The sequence below is a fragment of the Apteryx rowi genome, unplaced genomic scaffold (assembly GCF_003343035.1).
Source record: "Apteryx rowi isolate R43461 unplaced genomic scaffold, aptRow1 scaffold_626, whole genome shotgun sequence".
NCBI lineage: Eukaryota > Metazoa > Chordata > Aves > Apterygiformes > Apterygidae > Apteryx > Apteryx rowi.
Window position 1 is genome coordinate 214,925 of NW_020450901.1, and position 15,847 is coordinate 230,771.

Here is a 15,847-nt window from a genome sequence, read left to right on the forward strand (position 1 = left end):
GCACCGGCACCGGCACCGGCACCGGCACCGGTCCGGCCCCGCTGCGCGTGCTGGACCTGCGCAGCGACACGGTGAGCCGGCCCAGCGCGGGGATGAGGCGGGCCATGGCCCGCGCCGCCGTGGGGGACGACGACTACGGCGAGGACCCCACGGTCAACGGTGAGCGCGGCGGGACCCTTCGCGGGGCCCCTCGCTTGCCCCGGCGCCGTCCCGCCGCCGGGCACCGGGCACGGAGAGCCCCGAGCAGCCTTGCGCCGGGGCGGGGAGGGGGCCGGCGTGCGGGGCCTGGGGCGGGCTGGAGCCCACCGTGCACATCCCTGCGGCTCCTCGCCGTCCGTCTGTCCGTCCCCCCTCAAGGGCCGCCTGAAGTCCGTCCTAGCCAGGTGGCTTCCCCTGCGCCTTTCCTCCCTGCAGAGCTTCAGCACCTGGCTGCAAGGATCATGGGGACAGAGGATGCTCTGTTTGTGCCAACAGCCACCATGGCCAACCTCATTGCGGGTGAGTGCCCAGGGCTCGGCGCAGCCCCTGCCCGGCTCTCCTGCCCCAGCAACCCAGGAGCGGCCCAGTCGCACCCTTAGAGGGGCCAGATTACGCCCCAGCCTGGAGGGTACCGAGGGCAAGGGAAACCCCTTGCTCCCTGCTCCTCTCCAGGATGCTGAGTAAAAGCCCCACTTCTGCTCAGAAAGCTGCAGGTTTTTCATGCCCAGATGGCTGCAGGGGAAAGCTGTCAGAAACAGGCAGCTCGGTCCTCTCTTTTCAGACCCAGGTGCATTTCCTTGCCCCTTCCTGGGCACGTGCAGCACCATGTGCAGACCCAGGAGCTGGTCTCCTGCTTCATGCTGCTGCTGAACAAGTGCCTCCCCTTGGATAGGAGGGAGTCCCGTGCTCAGCCTCGAGCAGAATTGCTCCGTCGACCTTTACCCAGGTCACTTTTGTGCCCTCTGCAGTGAGCAAGGGTCCGCACTGCATGGGAGGGTGGGCTCAGCTCCAGCTCTGGCCATGTGCGCGCACGAGGCAGGGAGGAGAGACAGTGCCCTCTGCGTCACCGCGCTCCTGCCTGTTACCTCCCCTAGCTCCAGCCACCGTTGGCAGGCCGCTGTGAAATGGAGACCTGGTCCAGCTGGGACCAGCTCCAGCGCTCTTCAGGGGACAGAGCTGACGTCCCTGCATCACGCAGGAGCCAGCCCTGCCGTGGAGAGACACTGCAGTGGAGGACGGACRTGGCACATGTCTTTACGTGCTGCGTGCTCAGCCTTCGTGCAGTGGGGCCCCACAAACTGCCCGAGCTCACGCAGCATGTGGGTCTCCCCCCAGCTGAGTCCCTGCCTGCTCTCCCCACGCGGCCCCGCTCCGCGCTCGCAGTGCTGCCCCCACGTGCCCCACAGCGCCCCAGCCTCACTGCTCCCCCCCTGTCCCAGTGATGTGCCACTGCCAGCGCCGAGGGGCCCAGCTGCTCCTGGGGAGGGAGGCCCACCTGCACGTCTACGAGCACGGCGGGGTCGCTCAGGTAGGTGCTGGGCGCTGCCTGGCTCACTGGTCTCCATCCAGTGCCCCAAACCTCCTCCTTGGGGGGCAGTAAGGCACAGGGTGCCCACACCCCCGACCCGGGCCCTAGGGAGGAGAACCCAGCTCTGGGCTGCCCCTGCGCTGCCCCAGGCCCTGAGCCCGTGGGCAGGCGCAGGCTGGGCACGAGGGACAGGAGGGACGGGATCGCAGCTTGCTGCTGCCCTCCTCTGGCTACGGGGGACTGGGCTGGGGGGAAGCTCCCTTTCTGGTGCACAAGGGAGCAGCTGGATCCCCCAGAGAGCACCAAGCCACAGCCCGGGGCAGAAGTGGGATCTGATCGTGCTCAGAACGGGGCAGGGGAAGAGCGGGGGTATGAGGGGGAGAGGGGCTGGGCCCCCACGCACTGCCGTCGTCCCTCATCAGCTCTGCTCTCTGGGCACAGGTTGCTGGGGTCCATTTCCAGGCGCTGCCAGACCTGCCAGACGGCACCTTCGACCTGGACCAGCTGGAGCTGACCATCCGCGAGGCCCACGGTAGCCGCTACCACCCCCGCCCCGAGCTCATCTGCCTGGAGAACACTCACAGCTCCGCGGGGGGCCGCGCACTGCCCCTCGCCTACCTCCAGCAGGTAGGACCCGCRTCCCAGCGGCTGTTGGCCAGCCCTGCCCTGGTGCAGGCAGGACGGACTCTGCAGGACAGCGCAGCAGGAYGCATGAGCCCTTGCCGAGCAGCTCAGAGCGCAGCTCACGCTGGTGCTGGCAGCTCCTCCAGGCTCTGTCTGTCCAGCACTTCCTACCAGCCCAGCTGCTCCTTTGCCTCTTCCCAGGTCCGCCTGCTTGCTGACCGCTACGGGCTGCAGGTACACATGGACGGAGCACGACTGATGAACGCGGCGGTGGCCCAGGGCGTGGAGCCAGCACAAATCACCCAGCACTGTGACTCTGTGTCCCTGTGCTTCTCCAAGGTGTATTCACACGGGGCGCCCTGGGCAAGATGGAAACGGCACAAGCTGGGGCCTGCCTTTGTGCAGGGGCATGGCGCATGGGGGCACGCGCCCAGCTTGCCGGCTGGGACAGGGGAGGATCCCCRGGAGGGATGCAGGCAGCTCAGGATCACCTCTTTCTTGGGTCTGCAGGGCCTGGGCGCCCCGGCTGGAGCGGTGCTTGCTGGACGCAGAGAGTTCGTGGCCGAGGCCTGGCGTGTGCGGAAGCTGCTGGGAGGGGGGATGCGACAGGCAGGCGTGCTGGCAGCTGCTGCCCGCCTCGGGCTGGAGCACGCAGAGACAACGCTGCGCAGAGACCACGACAACGCCCGCCGCTTTGCTCAAGGTATCTCAGGGCCCCTCGGTGCCCTGGGACATACGGGTGCCCTCTGCAGAACTCCACTACACAGGTTTCCACATACTGCCACAGAGCTGGGTCCTGCCCTGCCTGTTAGCCAGAYACCCAGGGAGCAGGACTCCTCCGCACCCCAGGCAGCTCTGCTCTGCAGTGGGCCCAGCCCTAGCCCTTCTCCCAGCCCAGGGCTGGGCTCACACCACACCTTCCAGTACGGTTCTGCCCCAGAGGGCTGATGTTGATCTTGATTGCTGGGGATAACAGCACGTTCCCTAGCTGTAGTGCTGGATCTCCAGCCAGATGAGAATCCATCTGGGCTTCCTGCCTGGCTGGATGACATCCAGGGACGATGCAATGCCTTTCCCCTGCATGGTGCCCACAATAACCCTGGTGCTGCTCAACAGAGAAGGGCAAAAGGCTCTCTGTTAGCCCAAGAGCTGGGGTAGTRCCTGTGCAACACTGCAGCCTCCTCTCCTGGGGCCAGACCCACAGCCTAACGGACCATGCCTCCCCCAGGCGTCCAGGAGCTGAACTCGCCCCTCTGCTCTGTCAACCTCACAGCTGTGGAGACGAACATCGTGCTGGTGGGAGTGAAGGGGGACTGGCCATCTCCCACGGAGCTGTGCGAGCGCATGCAGGCAGTGAGCGAGGAGGAGGTGGCCGAGACGGGCCATGCTGTCAGCGTGCTGCTCTTCCCCTGGTCAGCACGCTCTCTGCGTGCAGTCTGGCACTGGAACATCTCCGCCCATGACACTGAGCTCGCAAAGAACAAGCTGGACTTTGTGGCCAGGAAGTGCCAGGAGAAGCTGGCCCTAGGACTGGGCACTAGTCCTTGGAGCACAGGGGGGGACTGAGCTGAGATGTGGGAACATGCATCTTCCTGGCCGCAGCCGTGCAGATGACTCTGCTCGGCAGGCAAGTTTGCAGGCTGGGGCAACTGTCCCATCCCCATCCTCCTGGCAGCCAGCAGCAAAGGGTCTGGGAGCAGCCAGAACATGCTCCAGGCATGTCCCTGACAGGCTGCAGCACAATAACCACTCCTACCTGCAGAAGAGTGTGAGAGCCCAACCCTGCCAAGACCACAGCTCGCCCCCTCCCAGAGGGGAGCTCTGCACCTCTGTGGGAGGGAGCCGATTTGCAGCTGTGCCTTGAGGGACAGAGTGCAGACCACGTCTCACACCACCAGACCACTCCAAGGCAGCTTCCCCACCTCACTAGTCAGCCCAGCAAACACATGCTCAGAGCATCCTCTAGTCCTCAGCCCACACAGCTCTATGCTGTTCCTGTAACCCAGTCACTGGAGACACTGCCCAAAAGCAGGCCCAGACACCCCCCACTCCCAAGGTCACACACTTAGACACATGCGCACTGGACATGTGTATACAAGCTGCAGCAGGAAGAAAGATCGTGAGGGATGCTCAGGGCACAGCCGCTCACAGCCATGCAGTGTGGGGCAGCAGCAGCACATATCACAAAGCAAAAGAGAGAAAACAGTCCGAATCGGGGGCTTTTGGGTTGTGCTACGCAAGAACGGCAGGGCAGGAAGTGGTCTCTGCAGCCCAGCGCTCTCAGCTCAGCTCTTGCTGTTGTAACAGGGCAATTGAGATCTAAATAAAAAGTTGTGGCAGTGCTGCAGCTGTGCAGGACRTTGTGTCCCAAGGGTGCTCCTCCCCTGACGATGCAGCAGGGACAGCATTGYGGCCCAGCAGTCCCTGTTAAGGGACAAGTGTCCCTGAGGGCATACAAGTGCCTCAGCCACAGGACCAGGGCCACTGCAGAGCAGCGCCGAAACTGGTATCTCACTGGGACTCCCACAGGTGCACGAGCCCAGCCTGGCCACAGACAAGCCTCTCCAGAGGGGCCTRGCTGCCCCCAAAGCCTGTTCCCCTCATGCACCCAGGCTTTGCTTGGCCCCCTTCCAGGCCAGCCCTCGAGCTGGCTGACTAGCCCTCCCGCAGCTCCTGAACACGCTCTCCCATCACCCCTCATCCCAGTGGCGTGTGTTACCCCAGTCCAACAGCCTCCCTCCAGCAGCCTCAGGCTGGTCTCTGGGCTTCCATAGCTGCGCTGCCGAGCCCGTCACTTCTGGGCCGGAGATTCCCTGTACTRTGTCTGTGTGCAGAGCTGGGCCCTTCTCAGAGCATGGCGTGTTCACTGCTGCCAGCCCCAGGAGAGCCCAGCTGCAGGGGACCCGAGCTCCAAGGTGGGAGAGGAGATGATTTATGCATCAGTTTAAGTCTGTACTCGATGGCTTAGCACAACACTGTATCCCCAGGAAGATTTATACTCAAGTAGCAGTTATTCCTATTTATTTTTACATTTGCAATAAGCAATTTAAAGGAAGCTGAGGGAACAAACTTCATCATCCAGTCTTCCAGACAGACCCACAGCAGGCCTGCCAGCCCTGCTGCAAGAACAGACAACACTCCCAAAGCACAGGAACACCCCAGAAAACAAATGCCAGCATAGGTACTGGTAATAACTGGGGCCTTCCTGCTCCAAGAAGCCCCCCACCTGGCTGTAGACTGGGAGGAGTGGAAGAGGCACATCTGTCCCAGGCAGCACAGACAGAGGTATTCAGAGACGGCAATCACACCCTGTGCTGCAGGAGGAGACCCAGCAGGCTGGAATGGGGCCACGAGCAGGGTACATCTCATCTTTGCTCCCAACATGCAATCAAGCTCTTGAAATCATGTTCAGAATCACCTGGAATGAGGAACCAAACCCTGTGAATGGTGCCTGGCCCCTGCTCCTCCACATCCAGGGGGGAACCACCCCTCTCTCCAAGCCCTCGACAGATGATGACCAGACCCAAAGCAGCAACTCCACACCCACCCCACTGCGCAGGGGAAGCACACACCACCACTGCCCTCCTTCTGGCCTCGTGGTCAAGACAGCAAAAGATGGGGGCTGCACTGGAGCTCCTCCCCTTACCTCAGTCAGGATATAGCTGTCCTGTGATAACCTCTCAATGATGTCAAAGTGATCCACACCAGCAAGGTCCAAGAGCGAGACGGTCCAGCCAGCCGAACGCAGAGCCTGCAAAGAGACCAGCACTGGCAGGAGGGGACACCGAGCAGGTTGCCTCCCCTCCTGCGTGCTAGGCCCCAGGCAGCACRCAACAAGAGCAGCTGCTCTCCCTGAGCAGAGACACCCACTTCAGACAACAGCCATCACCAGAGCAGGAGAAATACTACTCTGTTATGACATTTGAGCTCTTCATCCCAGTTTAGCCTCAGCAGAGCTGGGCCCGGCAGCAAGCAGGACTCCTTCCCAAAGTGGGAGCCTGTACTTGTTCATCCACAGAGAAGGCAGCTGCACGCCACAGGCAGGGAGAGTCACTGCTCTGTAGCTAGCCCAGCTCTCTCCCCTTCGCTGCTCTGGGTTGCCAGCCCAGAGCTCTCAAAGCCACAGCCAGCTTATCTGGTACAGCTGAGAGGCCTGCGGGATGAAGGCAGGTCAGAGCAGGACAGGTTTGTGCGGCTGCCCCCATAGAGCCGGGCGCGGGGAGGCAGAGGCGCTGCCGGAGCTCACCTGGCAGTACTCCCGGGACTGCCGGCGGAACTCCGGGGAGTCGTGCTGCGCCACRGCCACAAGCACTTCGCAGGCCCCAGCCGCAGGCACCGCTCCGGTGACACACAGCATGGGGCTGTTCCTCTGGGCGACCTCCCTGGGGAAGGAGACACCACAGTGACAGCCAGCATGCCTCTCAAGCCTGTTGAGAGGAGGGTGCTCATGTGCAGAGCGCTCCCATGTCCCTGGCTGTGTGCATGAGTAAGACAGAGGCTGCAGGGCCTGTGCCCGGGTCAGGAACGGAGGCCGCAGGCACGCTGTGCATGGCGCATTCTGTGCAGGCAGGCTGTGCAGATGCAGGCAGAGCAGGGTGCAGGGCAGGCTGGTGTTTGCCGCAGGCTGGGCTGGCCAAAGGCACGCCTGCATGCCAGCTGCCCGTGCCCTTTCCCCGTCGCTGTCACTAGAGCGTCTGGACTCACCGGCTCATGTTAAGCGCATCGTTCACGTAGATGTGCAGAATGGGCTCCAGGTCATACACGCCACTCACCAGAACAGCTCCTGGAGGCAGAGACACTGGCGGGTGTGAGCAGGCCCTGCCTGCGGGAACGCTCCTCTCCGCGCCCACGACCCACGTCTCCCAAGGTGCAGAGGGAGGCCTCAGCCCTTGGTGGCGCTGCTGAGCTGCCTGAGGGGCTCAGGACACTTACACCCCCAGGAGCACCTGGTCCTAGGAGCCCAGATTCTTGTATTCCCAGCACCTGTGGGCTGCAGTCAGCTGAGGCAAGTCATCTCACACAGCTTTACACACTGCAGAACCGGCCAGCTTTGGCACCCTGAACAGTCAGCAGAAAGACTGCCACATTTGAGGAGCAATTCACCAGTTCTCCTTCAGCCCCCTGTACAAGATGAGTCACTCTCCACAGACCCCTCTTGCCAGTGGGCATGCACATGGCCAGGCACAGCTTTGCTGCAGAGAAGGCACTGATGGAGCAGTGCCCCACTGCCCTGCTGCCCTCGTGTCTCAGCAGCCCAGAGCCACACAGCTGGATCAGGAAAGGARGAGATGCCCCAGCACAGCATCCTAGCCCCGAGCACCAGCTTTCCAGAGCACAGGGGAGCAGTGGGGTCTCTGCGAGGCCAGGCACTACCTTTGATATCAGGTGTCACTCCATACTCTGCCCAGTCTGTTGACAACACCATGGCTGCCAAGTGAGCCCCCGCTGAATGTCCACACAGGTAAACACCGCTAGAGAGAAGGAGCCATGAGCGAGTGTAGGAAGGGACAGTGCAGCACATCCTGCCTGGGGACGTCCTGTTCAGAGTGGAGGAGGCAGAAGACTCCCAAGGGCTGCAGCCCAAACACAACAGCTCAGACCCACCTTCCAGTCCATCAGCTGATCCCTTGCCCAACAGGGAAGGGGCACAGACGCAGGCCTGGTGCAGTACTCAGTCCCAGGCACTAACACCTTTATGATACCTCAGGGCTTGTTCACTCCACCCTGTGGCTGCCACAGATGCCTCCATACGCTAAACCACCCCAGGGAATGACACAGGTACAGTTTGCCTTGAAGGCCAGGCAGTGGCCATGGAGGCTGCTGAYGCAGGGGGCGGGGGGGAACCAGGCACGCTGCAGAGCTGTGCACTGCCCACCTGATCCAGGAGTACTGCTGCACCAGGAAAGCGAGGCTGCGCCGCACCTGGGCCACCATTTCATCCATGTGGCCTAGGCAGAAAGCACAGTCAGCAGGGCCCTGGGTCTGCAAAGGAGTCACAGCTGGCCCTGGAAACCACCTACCTTTGGGAGCTATGTTGTAACCCACGGCCACTACCGCGATGCCCTGTGACACCAGCGCGGGGGCTGCGAAACCCGAGACATCCTTACTGGAGGAGGAAATGCAGGTTAGCCACACACGGCGGGGCAGGCATTCTCCTGGGGCTGGCTGGAGCGGGCCTGGCCAGGYCCCACAGCTTTGATCAGATCCAGAATACCCAGGGCAATTCTAGGCTTAATGCTGCTCTCCTGAGAAGGGGGATGGTAAAGGCAGGCCAGGTAATTCCCCTCCCAAGGGTTCCCCCCACAAAAGGTCTGCCTCACCTTAAGCACTGCCAGTATCCACCGTGGATGTAGACAAGGACTGGGAAAGCTACAAGGCACAGCACAGGGTTAGGAGGCAGGCGCAGCCCCTGCCCACCCCTCCCCGCTGCCACCCTGCCCATCACCTACTTCCAGAAGGGTCCGTGGGCAAATAAACGTCAAGCTTCTCCCCATCGCCGTCCCCATAGGGGACATGCAGCAGGGTCTGCGTGGCGGCCCGGGCCATCTGGGTTCCTGCGGGGGATGTGGGGAGGGTCAGCACACGTACAGCCAGCTCTGCGCGCGCACGGCCAGGCACTGCCCCACACTTTGTCCGCGGGGTCCAGGGGCTTCGCGGCTCGGACGAGAGCCACCAACGTCACCCAAGGGCCGCCGCGGCGTCGCCTGGCAGGGGGGAGGCCCCCCCTCAGCGGGGCAGCTCCCGCTCCTCACCTGCCGTCACCGCCTCCACGTGGGCCTCGACCACGGCGTCCCGGTCGAGGCGGGGGGACCAGYGGCTGGGGGAGTACTGCTCCTCCAGCTCCTGCGGGCACACGGGCACTGAGGGCCGCCACGCCACGGGGCGGGGGGCTCTGCCCTGCGGCAGCCCGGAGCACCTGGTGCCGGACAAGGCCGCGGCCCCGCGGGACAGGCCGGGCCCAGCTCAGCTGGGGCAAACCCCGCCCGCTCCTCACGGGCGCTGTACCCACTCCCCGGCCACCGTAGATTCCCCCCTCTCCGGCTGCCGTACCCCCCCCCGGCCGCCGTAGATCCCCCCTCCCCGGCTGCCGTACCTCCCCGGACATGTCCTGCCACCTCCCCATGCTTTGGCTCGCTCCCGCTCGGCCCCGTGGCGGCCCCGGTCAGCGCCCCCGGCGGCCCCGCTCCCATTGGCCGCCCGGGGGGCCGGGCCGAGGGCACCGGGGCAGGGGCCGTCGCGCGGGGCGGTGTCGGGGGCACCGGGGCCGGGCGACCCGCCAGGGGGGCCGGGCGGCGGCCCCGGGGCCGCGCCGCCAGGGGACGCCCGCAGGGCGATGACGCAAGGTAGTCTCCGTCGCGCAGGGCGGACGCGCGAAGTACGCCGGGAAGGCGACGGGCTCCGAGCCGGCCGCGGAGCTCGGCCTGCGGAGTGAAATAAGAATTTTCCCGCCTCTCCGCTGATTGGCGGGCGCGGTGGGGCGGGGCAGAGGCGCCTCCGCTGATTGGCGGGCGCCCGGCGCGAGAGAGCGGCGGCTCCGCGGATTGGCGGGCGCGCGGCGGCCTGGCGGAGGGGCGCGCGCGCGGCACTGGCCCGGCAGCGCGGCGGAGCCATGAACTGCCTGACGGTGCCCGGCGTCCACCCCGGCTCGCCCAGCCGCCCGCGCGGGCAGATCCAGGTGCGCCGCCCGCGGCCGCGCCGGTGGGGGGCGATACCGGGCCGAGGGGGACTGGCGGGGCCGGGCCGGTGCTGGCGGGGGGGCTGCGTGAGGCGATACCGGGCCGAGGGGGGCTGGCGGGGCCGGGCTGGTACCAGGCTCGGTTGGGCTGGGCCGGGGCTGATACCGGTGCTGGTGCCGGGCGGGATGCTTAGGGCGTGGGGACGGGGCTCAGGCTGGGCCGGGCTGCGTGGGAGCGGTGCCAGGCGGGATGCCGGGGCTGCGGAGGTGATACCGGGGCTGGGCTGGTACCGGCTAGGATACCGGGGCTGCAGGGGCGCTGGTGAGGCAGGGCCGGGACCGGGTGGGATATCAGGGGCTACAGGGTGGGGTCAGTACCAGGCAGGATACCGGGACTGTGCAGGGCGATTGCCGGGCCAGGACCCGACGGGATGGCAGCGGTGCCTGTGCCAGGCCTGTGCTCTCACACGCTGACCCTCGTGGTTCTGCCCACAGGTGATCTTCGGACCCATGTTCTCTGGAAAGAGGTAGGGCCAGGTCGGATGGGAGGGCAGGGAACCGGCAGGAGCCCAGGGCCCACTGACAGCAGTCTTTTGCAGCACGGAGCTCATGCGGCGAGTACGGCGGTTCCAGCTCGCTCAGTACCAGTGCCTGCTGGTGAAGTATGCCAAGGACACACGCTACTGCACCTCCGGAGTCTCCACGCATGACAGGTGAGTCCCCTGGGCAGGAAGAACCAGCTCCTGTGGGCCTGGGCAGCCAGCCTGCCTGGCTCACCTTCTGTCCTCCGCAGGAATACCATGGAGGCGCTCCCTGCCTGTCTCCTCAAGGACGTGTACCAGGAGGCACTGAGCTCGGCAGTCATCGGCATTGACGAGGGCCAGTTTGTAAGTGCAGGGCCAGGGCAGGTCCTCGGGTGCTCTGCAGGGTGCAATCTCTTCATAGCACCCCCCTGCAGAAAAAGGTCTGAATCTTCCTGGGCGGGGGGAATATCTCTGGAACAGCTTGGTCCTGCTGGACTGTGTTCCTGAGGTCAAACCCTTCCCTTAGTCCCTGTGAGCTGAGGACAGTGGGGCTGGAGTCCATCTCCTGGGCAGGCTACGTTGTTCTAATTCTCTGGTACCCTGGGCTGCCTGGGCATACACTGCTGGATCCTCAGTTACGTGCTGTTCCTTATCCCCGCTGAAGCTATTATTTCCGTATCTATTCTAGTTCCCAGACATCGTGGAGTTCTGTGAGATGATGGCCAATGCTGGGAAGACTGTCATTGTTGCTGCTCTTGATGGGACCTTCCAGAGAAAGGTAAAATACTTTCTTTTAGCTGCTGTATTAAGAAGCTCGTAGAGTCCAACCAACAGAACTGTCCCCATCTTGGCACAGGCTTTTGGAAGCATCCTGAACCTGGTCCCACTGGCAGAGAGTGTGGTGAAGCTAAATGCTGTGTGCATGGAGTGTTACCGAGAAGCCTCCTATACAAAAAGGCTGGGAGCAGAGAGGGAGGTGAGTTCCCCCAGAACACAAAGCAATTCAATAGCTTCATCTTGCTGGCCCTGCTCCTCTAGGAGAAGGGACCTCCTTAGGTGAACTGAGCTCTGCAGGGTCACTCTCCCAATCTTTCTTGCCAGGTTGAAGTGATTGGAGGAGCAGACAAGTATCATTCTGTCTGCCGTGCCTGCTACTTCCGGAAGAGGCCTCACCAACCTGGGTCAGAAAACAAGGAGAACATGCCCATGGGAGCAAAGCAGTTGGACATGGCTGCCTCCCGGAAGATCTTTGCTTCTTGTCTGCTGGACTCCAACACAGGAACAAAATGAGTGGGGGAAACTAAAGGCTTCGACTTCCAGACTTCAGGTCTGTCTTCCCCTGCTTTTAGCAAAAGTGTCTCAGCTCTACCTGCCAAACCAAGCTGCTGCTTCTCTGCACCAAGTGCCAAGAAAGAGGATGATCGACTGGACCTAATGCTGGGGGGAGCTGAAACAGGAGCCTGACTAAAAGCAAGTCCCTTTCTCAGAACACTGAAAAGAGACAGGTGCAATTACTGATGGAGCCACACAAGCAGGTACTGGAAAACTCCATCACACCAAGCCAGGCTGCAGAGCATTAATAGTTTGCAATACTTCTAGTCTGTTCTCCTAGACTTCTGCATGTGTTCAGATTGGCCACTGACTGGTAGAAGTCCCTGTACTTGCATGTGAACAGGACTGTTTCTTAATCTCTTGTGTACTGTTGCTAAAGTCCAGGTTCCCTAAGACAATGTACAGTAATTTAGTATCTGAAACCCACTTCCTCTTTAACATAGTTTGAGGAGATACCCCTTTCCTTTACATAGAGCCATGGCACAACTTTTCAACCGAAATATGTATCAGTGCCCTGGCCTTACTCACAGCAGCCTCTTAACAATTGTGCATGGCCCGTCAGCTTGCCATTACACTCACTTGCTGTAAGTTTTTATTAAAACAGAATGGGGGAAAGAGAAGGCTCAACTTGACAGCCCGAGTTTAAACTCTCTTTAGGCTTGAACTTAGAAATGCCTCTGCATCTAGTAGTAGCCTACCTATGAAGACAGACTCCTGTTGGAAGAGCAAGACTTCACTTCAGGAAGTCACCTCTCCAACATCATGGTTTTTTGCTCAAGTCCAAGCCTGGTGCTGCCACTTCACAACACTTAGCTACCTGTGAAGGGCTTGGAGGCTCAGGACTTGACCTGTATAAGACTAGGCTACAGTTACTATGAAAATCCAGCTATTTGGAAAAGGGTGTTTGCTTTGAGTGGATGGTTCTTGATTATAGTCATGTCTTTTGCTCCCTCCTGAGCCTTCAAAGAATTTTCTGCCTGCTGCTTCCTCTACTATACCTTGGCTGAAACATCCTCTTCCCTTTTGCTTCACTTAGCTTCTAGAAGTCTTTTATTCCTTGCAAAAGTGCTTTTCCTGTAGGTCAGAGTCCACAGGCTCCATACAATCGTTCCTGGTTCTGTTCAGGATGCTTTGGTCAAATCTCCATGCTCAAATATTGTGCTGTCACTAGTATTTTGTTCACCTAAATACTCTAGCTGGGCAGGTGCACCTGTCTAGAATGTTACAAGAGCTGCCTGAAAAAAAACTGCCTACACCTGCATTACTTGAAGTCGTTACAGCTGTAGTATTCACAAGCACTTCACTGCCAGGGCCTAGGCTTTTCCCTTGGGGACTGGGGGAAGGCAGTACTGCTACYGTTTTAGGTTAATAAATAATGAAATTGCCTCTGTGTGTTCTATATCAGACTGCTCTGACAAAGGTTTGCTCTCATTTAATGGGCTGTGCAAACAGCGCAGGCCAATCTTTCATACAAGCAGCAGCATGTGCTAGAAGGCTGGTCACATGGGTGTTGTTTGTGAGCTGGCTACGCAAGTCCTTTACTAAACAGTATCCATAAGGAGCAGTAGGGAACACTTGCTAAAAATAGGCACTAGCATGAGTGTGCTGTTTGTGGAGCAGCAGAGCTGATCAGAGCAGTRCTCTGCACAGCTTCCCTTCCTGGAAACTCCTGCCCCATCGCTCGGGGGGGGGAGAGAGRAGAGGAACCCAGCTTTGCTTCCTCAGTGAAGAAAGGTCCATGGTGGCTAAGTGAAAAAGTTTATTCCATCTCTACAGTGACAAACAAAGGAATACTTGAATGTCAGCCCCAGCAGCTACAGTTCACATACCTCACATTGCTGCCAGGAGCAGCTGCAGAACAGGTGCAGCAGAAAAATACAACCTGAGACAAGCCAGGCTGCAGAGCCCAAATGCAGAGAGGCACAACTCAAAGCTCTCAAAGCCTGTGGAGAGAATGAGCTGCTGAGCAGAGCTTGGCTCACAGAGCAGCATGCAGTGCACGGGACTACAGCCTGGCTTCTCTGGACACACCATGTCTAGTGGAAGGCAAGTGAGGAAGGAGGCACTGCTGCAGACTGAGGCAGCAGTGGAGGTGCTCCACGAGGACCTTCCTCAGCAGCTGGAGCTGCGGACAAGACCGGGGCCATGGCCCTGCTGTAAGAGAGCCCAGAGCTCGCTGCTTCCAGAGATCCCAAACCCTTTCATGTGAGCACCAGCAGTCCTAGTGCAGGCTTTGGGGGGAGGCATGGCACAAAGAAGTTTATATACACAAGGCTTTGGCATCAAGCTCACCCAGCAGCAGCTGAGGGAAAGGAGGAAGGCACAAGAGCTCAAAGGCAGGCAGGAGCTGGACTGCACTGTCCAGCTGTGCTGGGGATTAAGACACTGAAGAAGTGAAAGGTGGCACTTTAGGGAATCAAAGCCAGCAGGGCTGGCAAAGGCAACAGTGTTAGGACAGGTCAGGGCAGCAGTCACAATAGCACAGTCAAAGCCAGAACCAGGGGCCGGGCCTGGGAGGGCTGAAAACCACACACCACTGCTTCCTCCCACAACTGCTTCCCCAGAGGCACAACAGAAAGGAAAGGAGCTCAGCCTCTCCGGGGCCAGGAAGGAAGGCAGAGCAGCATGGGAGTCTGCGCACAGTATCCTCCCAGGGAGAGTTCGCCGCATGCAGCAGGTCTGCACTCAGCTCTCACATATCACCACTACACATTACACTCCCATTCCCAGCTGGAAAGCTTACAGCTCCACAAGGACCAGGCAGCSTCTCCTATACGCCAGCACCAAAGCCTAGTGGCCTTCACACAAAGCAGCCACCACCCTCCTGCCCCCCACCTTCCCCATTCAAGTTACAGGTCCCTCCCTTCCCACCCCGTGAAAGAAAATTGCACTTGTACAGCTGTCCCTGCTGGACTGCCTGGCACGGAGCTCAGTACACTGGCGGTGGCTGGTAACCCTCCGAGGTGTCCGCAGTATGGGTGAAGGGTGGCTGCTGATAGCTGTCGTGGCTCACATTTGGGTAACTGGAGTAGGGAGYTGAGACCTCTGGGGTGGGGTCAACGTAGTTGTGAGCAAAGTCCTCTACCCCCATCTTGTACCTCTTGTAAGCAAAGGCGATCAGGAGTCCCTACAGAAAGGAGAGGGGCCATCAGCACTAGGCACCAAGGCAGAGGCCACCACCAGCCCCCAGGACACTGGGGCCACACGCAGTCACAGTGACAGGGCCTGTCCCGGGCTGTAAGGCCTGCAGAGCCCTTACACATCCCCTCCCGAGCAGGGCAGGGCCAAGCGCCCATACTCCACAGGAGCACAGCTCACCCACGAGAAGATGGAGAAGAAGCTGAAGGTGATGGCAGCTCGGGCAGAGTCAGCCCCAACATGCACATCCGTGGCCAGTGTCCCGGCCCACTGGTTGGTCAAGAAACAGAAGCCAATGAACCACAGGAACGTCCAGAGCCCTGGGGGAGRAAGCACACGTGAGGGGCAGGGTCCGCTTGTTGCTGGCCCCAGGCAGGTCCCCCACCCGTCACAGGACGGCCCAGCATCGCCGGCGCAGCCCAGCAGGCCGGCTCCTGCTCACATCAGCCTCCCACGGCCACTGGGACGACTCTCACCAGGCAGGACGTTGCTCGGTGCCCAGCAGCACGTGGCTCGCGGGCGCCGTGCCAGGAGATCGCAGCAGCTCCCTTCACCAGGCACCACAGCCACGTCACCCAGGGAGCGGGACAGGGCAGCCATTGTCTGCCAGGCCAGCAGAGCCTGCGCGCCGGCCCGGCCCGGCCCTGCCCCGGGGCCACCTGCTGCAGTACCTGAGAAGCCGAGGTCCGCCAGGACCAGGTACTTGCGGTCGGTGGCGTTGCTGATCTGGGGGAAGTAGACGTCCACCATGAAGAAGAAGAGGCAGGCCAGGAAGGCGAGGACGCCGATGCCGATGCCGTAGCGGCAGGCGTCCTCGTTGCGGTTGAAGATGCAGAAGAGCTCAGGCGAGGCGGACGTGTTGGTGTAGCCCTCCCCGATGAGGCAGCAGAACACGATGAGGGAGAAGACCTGCGGGGGCCCGGGACGGGGCGTCGCGGCGGGGCGGCACTGCAGCCGCGGGCCCCTTTCCGGGGCTGCCGCAGGCCCAGGCGGAGCCCAGCCGGGAGCCCCGTGACCAGGCGGCAGCCGCGGGCTGGAGCCGCCCTG

General features: G+C 61.3%; 4 protein-coding genes across 7 annotated transcripts in view; 2 read left to right on the plus strand and 2 right to left on the minus strand.

Annotated features, from left to right (window-relative positions):
* The first annotated feature begins 45 nt into the window (after nt 1-45).
* LOC112974777 (probable low-specificity L-threonine aldolase 2) lies at nt 46-4,474 on the plus strand. 3 transcript variants are annotated; one of them, XM_026084113.1, is made up of 7 exons: nt 46-159; nt 415-498; nt 1,419-1,507; nt 1,949-2,134; nt 2,333-2,470; nt 2,642-2,834; nt 3,360-4,474. In XM_026084113.1, the coding sequence occupies exons 1-7, from the start codon at nt 93-95 to the stop codon at nt 3,695-3,697; spliced, it is 1,095 nt and encodes a 364-aa protein (XP_025939898.1). In that variant the 5' UTR covers nt 46-92; the 3' UTR covers nt 3,698-4,474. The 3 variants fall into 3 exon arrangements, with proteins under 3 accessions (XP_025939898.1, XP_025939899.1, XP_025939900.1); XM_026084114.1 differs by having other exon boundaries at nt 3,405-4,474; XM_026084115.1 differs by lacking the exon at nt 1,419-1,507 and having other exon boundaries at nt 88-159.
* A 661-nt stretch (nt 4,475-5,135) lies between these two features.
* AFMID (arylformamidase) lies at nt 5,136-9,311 on the minus strand. 2 transcript variants are annotated; one of them, XM_026084153.1, is made up of 11 exons: nt 9,225-9,311; nt 8,884-8,974; nt 8,581-8,685; nt 8,452-8,500; nt 8,152-8,237; nt 8,007-8,079; nt 7,505-7,602; nt 6,836-6,914; nt 6,378-6,513; nt 5,778-5,882; nt 5,136-5,549 (listed from the first exon to the last, which is right to left on the minus strand). In XM_026084153.1, exons 1-11 carry the CDS (start codon nt 9,252-9,254, stop codon nt 5,520-5,522), a joined length of 882 nt encoding a protein of 293 aa, XP_025939938.1. In that variant the 5' UTR covers nt 9,255-9,311; the 3' UTR covers nt 5,136-5,519. The 2 variants fall into 2 exon arrangements, with proteins under 2 accessions (XP_025939938.1, XP_025939937.1); XM_026084152.1 differs by having other exon boundaries at nt 5,778-5,983.
* A 401-nt stretch (nt 9,312-9,712) lies between these two features.
* Nucleotides 9,713-13,037, plus strand: TK1 (thymidine kinase 1). Its single transcript, XM_026084154.1, has 7 exons — nt 9,713-9,806; nt 10,302-10,333; nt 10,406-10,519; nt 10,600-10,693; nt 11,019-11,108; nt 11,187-11,306; nt 11,432-13,037. Exons 1-7 carry the CDS (start codon nt 9,741-9,743, stop codon nt 11,618-11,620), a joined length of 705 nt encoding a protein of 234 aa, XP_025939939.1. The 5' UTR covers nt 9,713-9,740; the 3' UTR covers nt 11,621-13,037.
* A 364-nt stretch (nt 13,038-13,401) lies between these two features.
* SYNGR2 (synaptogyrin 2) overlaps nt 13,402-15,847 on the minus strand; it is a 3,614-nt gene continuing 1,168 nt past the window's right edge. The window contains exons 2-4 of the mRNA XM_026084136.1: nt 15,472-15,844; nt 14,981-15,120; nt 13,402-14,789 (exon numbers count right to left, since the gene is read on the minus strand). Coding sequence (XP_025939921.1) covers nt 14,592-14,789; nt 14,981-15,120; nt 15,472-15,844 — 711 coding nt within the window. The 3' untranslated portion in view covers nt 13,402-14,591. The remainder of the gene's footprint in view (nt 14,790-14,980; nt 15,121-15,471; nt 15,845-15,847) is intronic.

Bases quoted from the DNA above. Each gene is read 5' to 3' on its own strand.
- LOC112974777 (XM_026084113.1), top strand. From the start codon at position 93: ATGAGGCGGGCCATGGCCCGCGCCGCCGTGGGGGACGACGACTACGGC. The intron at 160-414 runs GTGAGCGCGGCG...TCCTCCCTGCAG, and splicing joins CGAGGACCCCACGGTCAACG to AGCTTCAGCACCTGGCTGCA. The intron at 2,471-2,641 runs GTGTATTCACAC...TTGGGTCTGCAG, and splicing joins TGTCCCTGTGCTTCTCCAAG to GGCCTGGGCGCCCCGGCTGG.
- TK1 (XM_026084154.1), top strand. From the start codon at position 9,741: ATGAACTGCCTGACGGTGCCCGGCGTCCACCCCGGCTCGCCCAGCCGC. The intron at 10,520-10,599 runs GTGAGTCCCCTG...TGTCCTCCGCAG, and splicing joins GGAGTCTCCACGCATGACAG to GAATACCATGGAGGCGCTCC. The intron at 11,109-11,186 runs GTAAAATACTTT...ATCTTGGCACAG, and splicing joins ATGGGACCTTCCAGAGAAAG to GCTTTTGGAAGCATCCTGAA.